The 9,743-nt window shown below is 49.4% G+C and overlaps 5 protein-coding genes across 7 annotated transcripts; 1 reads left to right on the top strand and 4 right to left on the bottom strand.

Annotated features, from left to right (window-relative positions):
* Positions 1-136: 136 nt before the first annotated feature.
* Positions 137-2,282, bottom strand: LOC9649851 (carbamoyl-phosphate synthase small chain, chloroplastic). The gene is made up of 10 exons (XM_024660431.1): positions 2,015-2,282; positions 1,824-1,950; positions 1,673-1,761; positions 1,555-1,615; positions 1,417-1,484; positions 1,230-1,358; positions 1,049-1,161; positions 646-993; positions 413-578; positions 137-350 (listed from the first exon to the last, which is right to left on the bottom strand). Exons 1-10 carry the CDS (start codon positions 2,226-2,228, stop codon positions 301-303), a joined length of 1,365 nt encoding a protein of 454 aa, XP_024516199.1. The 5' UTR covers positions 2,229-2,282; the 3' UTR covers positions 137-300.
* A 9-nt stretch (positions 2,283-2,291) lies between these two features.
* Positions 2,292-4,551, bottom strand: LOC9649850 (ACT domain-containing protein ACR3). Of its 3 annotated transcripts, none has more exons than XM_024660428.1 (8): positions 4,270-4,551; positions 4,125-4,226; positions 4,000-4,045; positions 3,828-3,942; positions 3,677-3,744; positions 2,961-3,581; positions 2,807-2,911; positions 2,292-2,743 (listed from the first exon to the last, which is right to left on the bottom strand). In XM_024660428.1, the coding sequence occupies exons 1-8, from the start codon at positions 4,272-4,274 to the stop codon at positions 2,408-2,410; spliced, it is 1,398 nt and encodes a 465-aa protein (XP_024516196.1). In that variant the 5' UTR covers positions 4,275-4,551; the 3' UTR covers positions 2,292-2,407. The 3 variants fall into 3 exon arrangements, with proteins under 3 accessions (XP_024516196.1, XP_024516197.1, XP_024516198.1); XM_024660429.1 differs by having other exon boundaries at positions 4,125-4,205; XM_024660430.1 differs by having other exon boundaries at positions 4,125-4,202.
* A 1,152-nt stretch (positions 4,552-5,703) lies between these two features.
* LOC112341054 (E3 ubiquitin-protein ligase TRIM37-like) lies at positions 5,704-7,051 on the bottom strand. Its single transcript, XM_024660486.1, has 7 exons — positions 7,047-7,051; positions 6,948-6,983; positions 6,839-6,895; positions 6,678-6,785; positions 6,509-6,624; positions 6,364-6,439; positions 5,704-6,308 (listed from the first exon to the last, which is right to left on the bottom strand). The coding sequence occupies exons 4-7, from the start codon at positions 6,783-6,785 to the stop codon at positions 5,799-5,801; spliced, it is 810 nt and encodes a 269-aa protein (XP_024516254.1). The 5' UTR covers positions 6,839-6,895; positions 6,948-6,983; positions 7,047-7,051; the 3' UTR covers positions 5,704-5,798.
* Positions 7,052-7,109: 58 nt separating this feature from the next.
* Positions 7,110-9,065, bottom strand: LOC9659013 (E3 ubiquitin-protein ligase TRIM37). Its single transcript, XM_024660487.1, has 11 exons — positions 8,575-9,065; positions 8,419-8,508; positions 8,255-8,353; positions 8,152-8,202; positions 8,017-8,103; positions 7,869-7,967; positions 7,762-7,815; positions 7,667-7,717; positions 7,532-7,603; positions 7,375-7,479; positions 7,110-7,322 (listed from the first exon to the last, which is right to left on the bottom strand). The coding sequence occupies exons 7-11, from the start codon at positions 7,801-7,803 to the stop codon at positions 7,239-7,241; spliced, it is 354 nt and encodes a 117-aa protein (XP_024516255.1). The 5' UTR covers positions 7,804-7,815; positions 7,869-7,967; positions 8,017-8,103; positions 8,152-8,202; positions 8,255-8,353; positions 8,419-8,508; positions 8,575-9,065; the 3' UTR covers positions 7,110-7,238.
* Positions 9,066-9,206: 141 nt separating this feature from the next.
* Positions 9,207-9,682, top strand: LOC9659869 (cyclin-dependent kinase C-1; the record flags this gene model as incomplete). The annotated part of the gene is made up of 1 exon (XM_002986488.2): positions 9,207-9,682. A coding segment is annotated over exon 1 (476 nt), but the record flags the coding sequence as incomplete, so codon positions are not given.
* Between the last annotated feature and the right edge of the window lie 61 nt (positions 9,683-9,743).

The raw sequence follows: 9,743 nt of genomic DNA, 5'->3' as shown, positions 1-9,743 counted from the left end.
GTTGTTGGTATCACCATGAAGTTCCAATCATTTCCACGGTCGCCATATACGATTTTATCGTCATTTAAAAAATTTTCTCTCCATCCTTCGGCTAGATTGTAGGAATCTCAAATCGCTGGAGCGGTGGCAATCAAAATCCAATCCAACGGTCACACAAAACCTTAGCCATTTATTTCCAAATGGTTCCTTCCGGAGTGAGACGGGCAATCACAATTTCGGTCCATGACCCCCCAAAAACCATGGTATTATTTACTCCGGGCTGAAAGAAACGATCACGGGTTTCCTTCAATCAAAATCTTGTCATTGCAGCAGCCGGTTTTGTATCATCATTTGAACAAACTCAAAAAACGCTGTCATCAACAAAACAAAGGTTAGCGAGACGTTTGATTGATTGAGAGATTTGCAGCCTTACCTGGATCAGCGTCATGCGGGCCTGGAGACGACTCCGGGTGGTATTGTATGCCCATCACCTTCATGGCCGGGTACGTTAACCCGGCACAAGTTCCGTCGTTCAAGTTGACGTGAGTGACCTCCACTCCCTCCGGCAAAGTCGCAATATCCACAGCGTAATTGTGATTCTAAAGAGGAAAAAGAAATTATCAAGCATTAGCTTAGTGACCAGTGAATAGCTGTGGTAATTCGTACCTGGGAGCTAATCTCAACACGTCCCGTAGGAAGATGGCGAACAGGATGGTTACCACCGTGATGGCCAAACTTCATCTTGAACGTTTTTCCACCCAGTGCTTGTCCCAGGAGTTGATGCCCCATGCAAATGCCAAACACTGGAACCTGTCCCAGCAGCTCCTTCACCGTTTCGACGGCATATGGTACCGCAGATGGATCACCGGGTCCATTGCTGAAAAGAATGCCATCTGGTTTTAACTTCATCACTTCCGAGACCGGCCAGTTTGACGGCACCACCGTGATGTTGCAGCCATAAGAAGCCAAGCGCTGCAATATGTTATGCTTGACACCAAAATCATAAGCCACAACCTGCCATAGAGGTACACATGTTTTCTGAAGTAAGAAAAAAAAATCAGTGAGCTACCTGTAGCTTGTCACAAGCTGCAACCGCGTCCTTGCTAAACTCCCATTCGTGGCGTGTAGTATCTTTCCACTCATAAGGCCGTGTACAGCTTACACCTGAGATCAAATCCTTCCCTGAAGAGAAACTTACGAGATGTCAGAAAAAAAAAGGAATGATTTGTGTCATCCAAGATTCCTCTTACCAACAATGGTCCAGTTTTGAGCTATATGTAAGAGCTCTTCATCCGTTTTTGTTGCATCAGTGCTGAGGACCCCATTCAAACTTCCATCATTTCTCAATCTTCTGGTGATAGCTCGGGTGTCCAGATAGGCTGCAATAACGACATTACAAAATGAAAAAAAAAAAAACAAAACAGACTCTCGCCTTACATATGCCCATGATGTTCCTCTTTTGTAAATATTCTGCCAGTGTCTGAGTAGCCCTCCAGTTTGAAACGCTAGACACAGAAGAAAGAAGAACAAAACCAAAAAGAAAAATGAGTATTTTCTAAAGGTTAGCGTACTTACCGGTCACTTAAGCTTCGAACAATTAGACCACAAAGATGGCACTTACTGGATTCCTCGTCCTCTAGAAAAACCAGACATCTTTATGTTAAAACCCAAGGTTGAGAACGGAAAAACTGACCAAAATTGACGCCAGTGTTCCCAATGTGCGGTTGAGTCATAACCACGAACTGGCCAGCATAACTCGGATCAGTGATAATCTCCTGATACCTGGGAAGGACATGCAACACTTTAAAGTGGTTGTGATCCAAAATGGAAAGAGAAATACATACCCGGTCATGGCAGTATTGAAAACAACTTCTCCGACTTGCGTTCCAGAAGCTCCAAAAGACTTGCCATTCCACACTGATCCATCCTGAAGAACAAGCCTTGTGTCTTTAGTCTTCCATGGCCGCTCAACTGTCCCACAAAAGAGCCAAGATTATAATGGATCCAAAGCAAGCAAGAAGATGAAATCACATACACAGCGCGCCAGCGACACCTTCCATCTCCGTCGCAGCTGCAGGCGCCGGCTGACAACAGAAAACCTGCAGCGATCGGCCGCATTTCCGATGCCGGTAGCCAAATCGGAGCTGCGATCCACGAAATCCATGACGCTCGCCAGCTGCGGCGCTTGATCCGCGCTTCCCAGACACAGCAGACGAGCAAGGGGAGGACAATGCATGCTGGATCGCCATCGCAAAATCTCCCCCTCGTTAGGGTTCTATAAAAACCCTCTAGCCAAGAATATCCCCAAGTGATTCCAACAAACGGACGGTCGGCGCCATCCAACGGTTGTGATTCAAACTCCGGCTGTTATACAAACGGACGGTCACAACCATCCGGCGTTCGCCATCCAACGGCTGTGATTCAAGCTCTAGACTTGTTGCGAGTTTATCAGGCCGAGGCTGTAGAGAAAGGTCCCAAACGAGAACCTCGACTTGCTCGCGACCTCGTGCTGGGAGTTTGGGGAAGAAGGCGTCAAATCCTTCACCTGGAGAATGCTTTGCCCGATTTCCTTGCGCGTCGCCTCCACGATCCGCCTGTCCACCGGGTTCCCGGACGCGTCCGTCACGTAGAACACATTGACGGCCTTGTCACCTTGTGTGGACACGTCCGCTCTCGTCACCGAGAGTCCGTTCTCGCGAAAGATGCGAGTCACGTCGGACAGGAGGCCCACCCTGTCCTTGGTGCAAAGCTCCAGCCGGATTCCCTGGAAGAAAAATCAAAGCTATTCTTCTTCTTCTCCGAGATTTAATGAATTGTGAAAGCTTACCCCGCCGGTTCGTCTTTCTATGGCGGCTTCCAAGCACTTGACGACGTACTCCTGCTCGGCTTCCGACTTTAGCGTGCAGCCATCCATGAGGCGGATGTAGTACTCCTGGTGAAAGCGATTTCAGTTGCGTGGAGAGAAACGGAAATGTGCGTACCTGATAGGCGAAAGATCCCTCGGACCGGATAGCGGCATGGAAGACGACGTACTTCATGTCGGTTAACGTACACACCGTGTCGAAGAGTAGCTTTGGGCGGTCCTTGCACCGGACGTTGACGACGGAGTATCCCTTCTCGGCGCAGTTCTGGACAGAGATGGCTGGCCTGGTCTTATCGGCGGCGGCCACGAAAGTGTTCGTCGACTCCGGCTGGATGGCAGCAAAGTCGGCGGACATGATCTGGTGGAGCCGCCTCTCGGTGTGGAGCACGGCCATCGGGATATCGGTCTTGGAGCCTTTTCCGCTCTCGTCACCTTGCAAAGCTTGGGACAGCCTCGCCTTGATTACCGCCAGTTTCTTCTCGTCTTCGATGGGGCCACCCGTGACTTCGTCCGTGACGTAGACCACGCAAGCCACTCTCAAGTTGTGCGTCCACACCTCCGCAGCCACAACGTTGCACATCATGTCCTTGAGGACTCCAGAGATGTCGGAGAGGAGGCCCGGGCGATCCCTCCCGCAAAGCTCGATGGCAGTTTGCTCTGTGTTGGACCGTAAGCTGAACCGCCGGCCGAGACAAGTTTGTACCTCGGTCGTCTGGGAATCTTGCTTTGCTCCGAGCGACTGCCATGTAAATCCGCAAGCAAGCAAGCTCTTGCAGTTAGTAAATTATGCTAGTGGCAACCACAGTACCTGGAAGTGTAGAGCTTAGTGGGTACCTGCTGGATGTAATCGATGATTCCCTCGTCTATGAGCTTGTTTCCCAGCTGATCCGTCACATGGAAGACTGACAGAAAGAATGGTTAAAGTTCTACCTTTACTCTCGTTCTAAAGCAAATAGAAAAGCTTTGCAAGGTTCGTCCTTCTTACCATCCATAAACCAGCCACCATCGGAAGAAATGTAGGCCTTGGAAATCGCCAGGTCGAGGTCTGTGAGAACTTGGACGACCTCGAGAAGAATTCCATGCTTGTTTTTGCTATCAACCTGGTGGAAAGAAAAAAGTATTTAAGACGAGCACAGACAGACAGGTAAGGGGGTTGCCTTGATAAGCGTGGCGTCCGGACAGCTTGTGTTATCGATCACGACACTGCCAGTCACGCAAATTCGCCAGAGGGGAAAGGTTAGCTCCAAAAGAATTCGACCGCATGCTCGAGGAGAAATTTCACCTTGGAGGATCTAATCTTAGCGAAAGAGTGTCGTATTCCGGGTCGAAATATGGACAGCCTCGTCCGGAGACGCTGGTGCTGCTGCAATCCAATCCATGGACTCTGAGAGCGAGAAATTTCGACCAAGAAAGCTCTTCCGGCTCACCTCATTTTCGGGCGCCGCGCATGGACAGCTCCAAAATCCCGGGGAGAAATCCCCGATTTCTTTGCCGCACCGCCTCAGCAAGAACGCTGCGCAGCTCCTGGGAGCTGCCCCGCGGCCCTAGACACGCCAGCGCCGCGCGGGAGATGCGAAATCCCCAACAATCCTGGAGCACGATCCAATCCAATGCAATCCAAAATCCTCGCTGCTATCGAAAGAATCCAGCCGCCGCGCCGGAGAAACAAGAGAAAAGAAAAGCCCCGCCGCCACCGCCGCCGCTGACCCCTTCGCTACTCTCCTTCAAAAAAAAAATCCCTCGCCAAACCATTCGTGTTGGCTCCAAGTTGTCACCTGTACGGAGGCCCAAAGTGCCCGTACGGGGCACCGTGACCAATAATTGCGCGCCCAAACCGCGTGACGTGGCGTCCGAGCTGTCTCGCCACGCGGCGGTATCTTCGCCGAGTCGGACCCACGTCAGATGGAGCCCTAAAGCTTTTGTTTTTGTCATTCGCGACAGAGATACGCTGCTAGTTGCGAAAGCGAGTTCTCACTCACCCACTCCTTTTAAGAGACAACTTGTCTCTTCAAAATTTCGTCCAGTTTTCTCGATCTCGGCCTTTCTTTTTGCTGGACCGCTGTGAATCGCTACATTTGGGAAGCTCGGAATCTCCCAAATCGTTGTCTTGCATGAGTTAGAACGTGGGAATGGAATGGAGAATCCCAAAGGAATCCAAACACTCAATAGAGAAATGGTAGAAAAATCCCTGAACAAAAGTATGGAGGCAAATTGCAAGAGTGGGGCTAGGTATGTGGAGAGAAGCATCCATTCATTCAATTTGATACTTGAGAGAGAGTGTGATCAGATAAGGTGAGCTTCCACACTTCTCTTCTTTTCTCTTGTGACGTTTGGATCACAGGGATTTGTGGGGCAACATCACCATAATGTTGGTGTTGCTTGCTGCATTGCTGACACACTCCACTGTTGGGGTGATGGAGATGTCAACGGCCTTGGGGATTTCAATCTTTGCCCTCCACTTTCTGTGGGCATAAGAATTCAGTGGGAGGGACTTTCAATGATAATGCAGCTGGCAAGTATTTAAAAGCTGAAAACAACAATGTCCCACCAGAAAATTGGCATTGACTCTGAGAAGGTTCAGCCTGGTCTTCCTCCTAATTCAAGCAAATTCTGACCCCAGGCTGATGTCACTCAAGGATTACAATCTGAAATGCAGCTTCATTAATCTTTCACCAATGAAAGAGAAATCATGTTTAATGGAATTTGTGATACCAATCAATTTTGACTAAGGCAACTAGTTAGTTCCCTTAATTGGCTAAAAATTAACAACTTGCTCATACACTAGCAGCATTTCAGTTTGTACTTTTAAGAATCCATTTAAACTTAATCCAATTCCTTGAACATTAATAACTTTCTGATCATTTCAGTTTGTAACCTGAAAAGTGTTTATTAAAGTAAGCCGGGAAGAGTAAACTTAATCCAAACTTTTCCACCAAGCAAAAAATTACCTCGACAATCACGTATTGACGCTCTCGTCGTTTCCTTCCAGTATGGCGCAAGGCAGCGTCGCCATTCTGGTGCGCTTGGCAAGCGAAACGACATCGAAGGCCCTGTTGCTCTTCCTGTGCCTGTGGCCCCTGCGACCATAAAACTTGCTCCTACTAGCTGGCATCTGGAACAAGTTGTCTCGGCTCTTGAGCCACAGCTCACACTTCTCCCTGCTCTCTGGCTGCACCGATGCCTGGGACAGCGCCATTGATGGGGCGTCGCTGCGGTCGTCCACCTCAGACTTCTGGGGAGCGTCTGATGTTGGAACACCGCTGAGGAGTATCTTGTCCAAGCGGCTGAATGTGTCCCTGGCAGCCTTTGGGTTGGGCTGTTCAAAAGTTGGCAAGAGGCTTGACACTGCACCCGCCAGGACCTGCTTTATCGATCCTTGGTTGTCTTCCAGCTCGGAGACGCTGCCGTTCTTCCTCCGGCGCTGCTGCCAGATTGACGATGCGAAAGCTCGCCGCAGGACCGCCACCTGAAGCTGAGTGTAAGAACTCGGAACTAAGAGAAGGACGGCGCTCGTGCTTTACCTGCGTCACCGCTTCCTGCCGTTCTGCTTGACACGATGACAGTGCTCTTCTCAGATCCAGGCATTGTTGCAAGAACCTGAATCGAAAGCACGGCGTCAAATTCATCAAGTGTCACAGTCATCAATCAATGGATTGGATTACTGACGTTTGAGCTCGGACGTAAAAGCTCAGCGTAAGTGTATCTTCCCCCGGAAGAAGGTACCCTTCGTTTTCAAGGTCATCAATCTTGAAAAATTGATAGTACCCCCAGCATGCACCTTCCTGTAATGTGGCCCTTGTAAGTTACAATCAAATGATCTGGAGATATCGATTGCCTCAAAATCCGAAGAGAATCGCCTCACAACTTTCATGTGCGGCTGCGAACGATGTAACATCTCTATGCCATATTCATATGTTGTAGGCTCAGAGCCACCTTTGACCATCTAGACGTGACTAGCGTTAGTTTTTCTCAGGTACATTGAATGAAGAGGCCGACCTCAAGAAATGCAGAAATGTGGCTTCCCTTCGATGAACCACTACCATTTGGATACAGCTGCACGATCAAGTCAGGATCGTGACTGCAACCGCACGAACAGTTCAAGTACCTTTAGGCGCCAGGTAATCCCGGCGGCAGAAATCGGCTACAGTAACGAAGAAGTTTTAGTTAGCAGTGACAAGTTTCAAACAAGATGCCATTATTTCACCTCCTTGTTATGTCCACTGCATCTAAGGTACCCACCGCACTGTAAACGATGTCGCTTGTGGAGTCAGTTGTACTAGAAGAATCGTTGCTCTTGCTTGGTTTCGCATGCAAATACTTTCTGAAGTTCTTAAGAACAAGCTCCCCGTGCTCAAACGGAGGAATAACCTACCACAAAAATTGTATATGCATAAAGTTAGCTCGTGTGGGATACCTCGGAAACAAAATCTGAAGAAACAGGGTCCCGCCTTAATTCAAGATTGATTTTCTTGTGCAAGTCCTGGAAACTTATCGAATGAGATCGTGCGCTACACAACAAGAACCAGTATCACCTGTATAATACATGTAATTGTCGGTTCATGAGCGATGAGATCGCTCTTGGACGATGTAGTTAATTGAAAATCAAGTTGACGCAAAATGGTCTCTAACAACTCCACCTGCAGAGGCCAGCAAATCAGGCTGAGCCGTAGCATAAATAAAATCTCATACCTCTTGAGAAACAGCACCCTTCTGTGCCAATAGTGTCAGCAGCTTGCATTTGAGCTGTTCTTCGAGCTTCGCCTGCATATCACATCAGTAAAACGATAGCAATTCCTGTTCTTGCAAAAAGAAAGCAGTTCTCACCCGCATTCTTTTGAAAGCCGCTTCAATCTCAGTCGCTTGATCATCTTTGGCCTGTTCTTAAGGACATAAGTCACACACGCAAACATATGATATACCTTCAAGACAGCTTCAATGTCATTGTCAACCGACGCCAGCATATCATACAAATCCTGAGCAAAAGAGAAGACTTAGCATTACACCTAACAGTCGTAATAATCCTTACTTTAAGACGTGAACGTAGAGCTGATGCCTCGACATGCAATTTTTTGGAATGCCTTCCATAGGTCACATTTAGGCGTTCAAACGAGTGGTTTTGGTGGCTCTATAGAAACCAGAGTAAGATAAGTGAAAAAAGAAAGAGCGAGTATGACCTCGGCCAGGATGGCGCAGTCGGAGCACACTGCAGTCGAGCATGTGGTGCAGAAATACGAAAGTGGACTGCCATGAGCTGGGCAAATCTGCAATAGAAAAGGTCGGTGCGAGCACACGAAAATGTAGCCTTCTACCTTCTCTGGTGGAGCATCCTCGTCAAAATTCCCGTGTATTTTCTCCACTTCCTGCGAAAGCAAAATGAATGAGAAGTCAGTCGGAACTCGCAAACTCACGTACCGTCGTAATCTCGGAAATGAATTTGCAGCCTACAAGTTGCGAGACCGAGAGCGAGGCACGGCAGTGAGGGCACTCGGGCTTCTGATCGGTTAACCAGCGCTGCAACCAGGCCGACGACACAGATGAGAAAAAGAAGTGAGAAGAGCTTGAGTTTATCAAATGACCTTGGAAATGATTCAGGCTGCAAGGCGTACTTTGATACATAGCATGCACACCAGCTTAGAGCAGCATGGACAAAGTTGAGCATCCATAAGCTGGAATGAAGAAACAAAACAAAGAACGGTCAGTGAGACTCTATATGGAACGAGAAAGACTACTACCTTTCCCAAGCAGATGAAACAGCGAAAGATTTCCGCGATGGCTGATGATAGAGTTCCAGATTTGTGGGGCTGCTCGATCTTGGTTCCCGACGCTTCGCAAAGTTTCTGCGACATTCTATCTCGCCGAAAGGAGCTGGCCTGTTCCTTCTGTACATCCACCACATTGTCGCCAGGAAAAATATTGCGAGCAACAGACACGTTGAGACGATCCGGCGAGAGCAATTGGCCCAGCCCCGATCGATTCCTCGCGTCTCCCTTCTGCCTGGACAGAATCCTCTCCTGCAATTTGTAAGGGCTCGATCCGATCCTGACAGCACCAGCTCGATCGCCGCCGCCCCTGGCGCGATGATGCTGGCGATGCTGCCTACCTCGACCTCCTCGAATCCTGGTAAAGATCGAGGAGCAGCCAATGCCGCTTGCATTCCTTGTCAGCGGCGCCGACGATGACACGGTCGAGAAGCTGGAATCGGAGCTCTCGTCATCTTCCTCCATCGCGGGCAACATTTCGAGCCCTAAAAGGTGAAAACCGCTCTCCTACAAAGATCTGGGATCCAACGGCTGGGACGAAAAGAGATCCACGGCTGGCTATTAGGGTTTATAAGGCTCATTCCTTTAGGGTTTGTGGATAGGCTATGGGAGTGAGCGAAGGGGGCGAAATCTTGTCACAGGAGTTCCCAGCGCTTGAGAGGTATGTGGCAGTGGAATCGATCGGCCGCGGGAAGTATGGCAAGGTGTTCCTGGCCACGGACAAGCAGACCAGCGAGCGCGTGGCAATCAAGCGGCTAAGGGTCGACCCCAAAGAGGCGACGCTAAAGGTCAGAGAGGCCGGCGGCGAGCTGCGCGATGTGCCGGCGTCGATTGCCATCGAGATCAAGGTCCTCCGGCTGCTCAACAACGATCACGTTGTCAAGCTCCTGGATGTGATCTACGCGGCCACCGACATCTTCCTTGTCTTCGAGTATATGAAGCACGACCTTTGTGGGCTCATCCACCGGCATAAGTTCTCGGCCCCGGAGATCAAGTGCTACCTCAAGCAGATCCTCGAGGGCCTCCACTACTGCCATCTCAATGGAGTGATGCACAGGGACATCAAGTCCTCATCGAGAACGTAACCGGTGCGTCCTGTGCTGAACTGCCGTCTTTCACAACCCCTTCACCCCTTCTTTTTT

Source organism: Selaginella moellendorffii, unplaced genomic scaffold (genome assembly GCF_000143415.4).
Source record: "Selaginella moellendorffii unplaced genomic scaffold, v1.0 SELMOscaffold_74, whole genome shotgun sequence".
In the NCBI taxonomy this organism is placed as follows: domain Eukaryota; kingdom Viridiplantae; phylum Streptophyta; class Lycopodiopsida; order Selaginellales; family Selaginellaceae; genus Selaginella; species Selaginella moellendorffii.
Note: the sequence above shows the minus strand (reverse complement) of the source record. Positions and strands in the feature narration are given on the sequence as shown.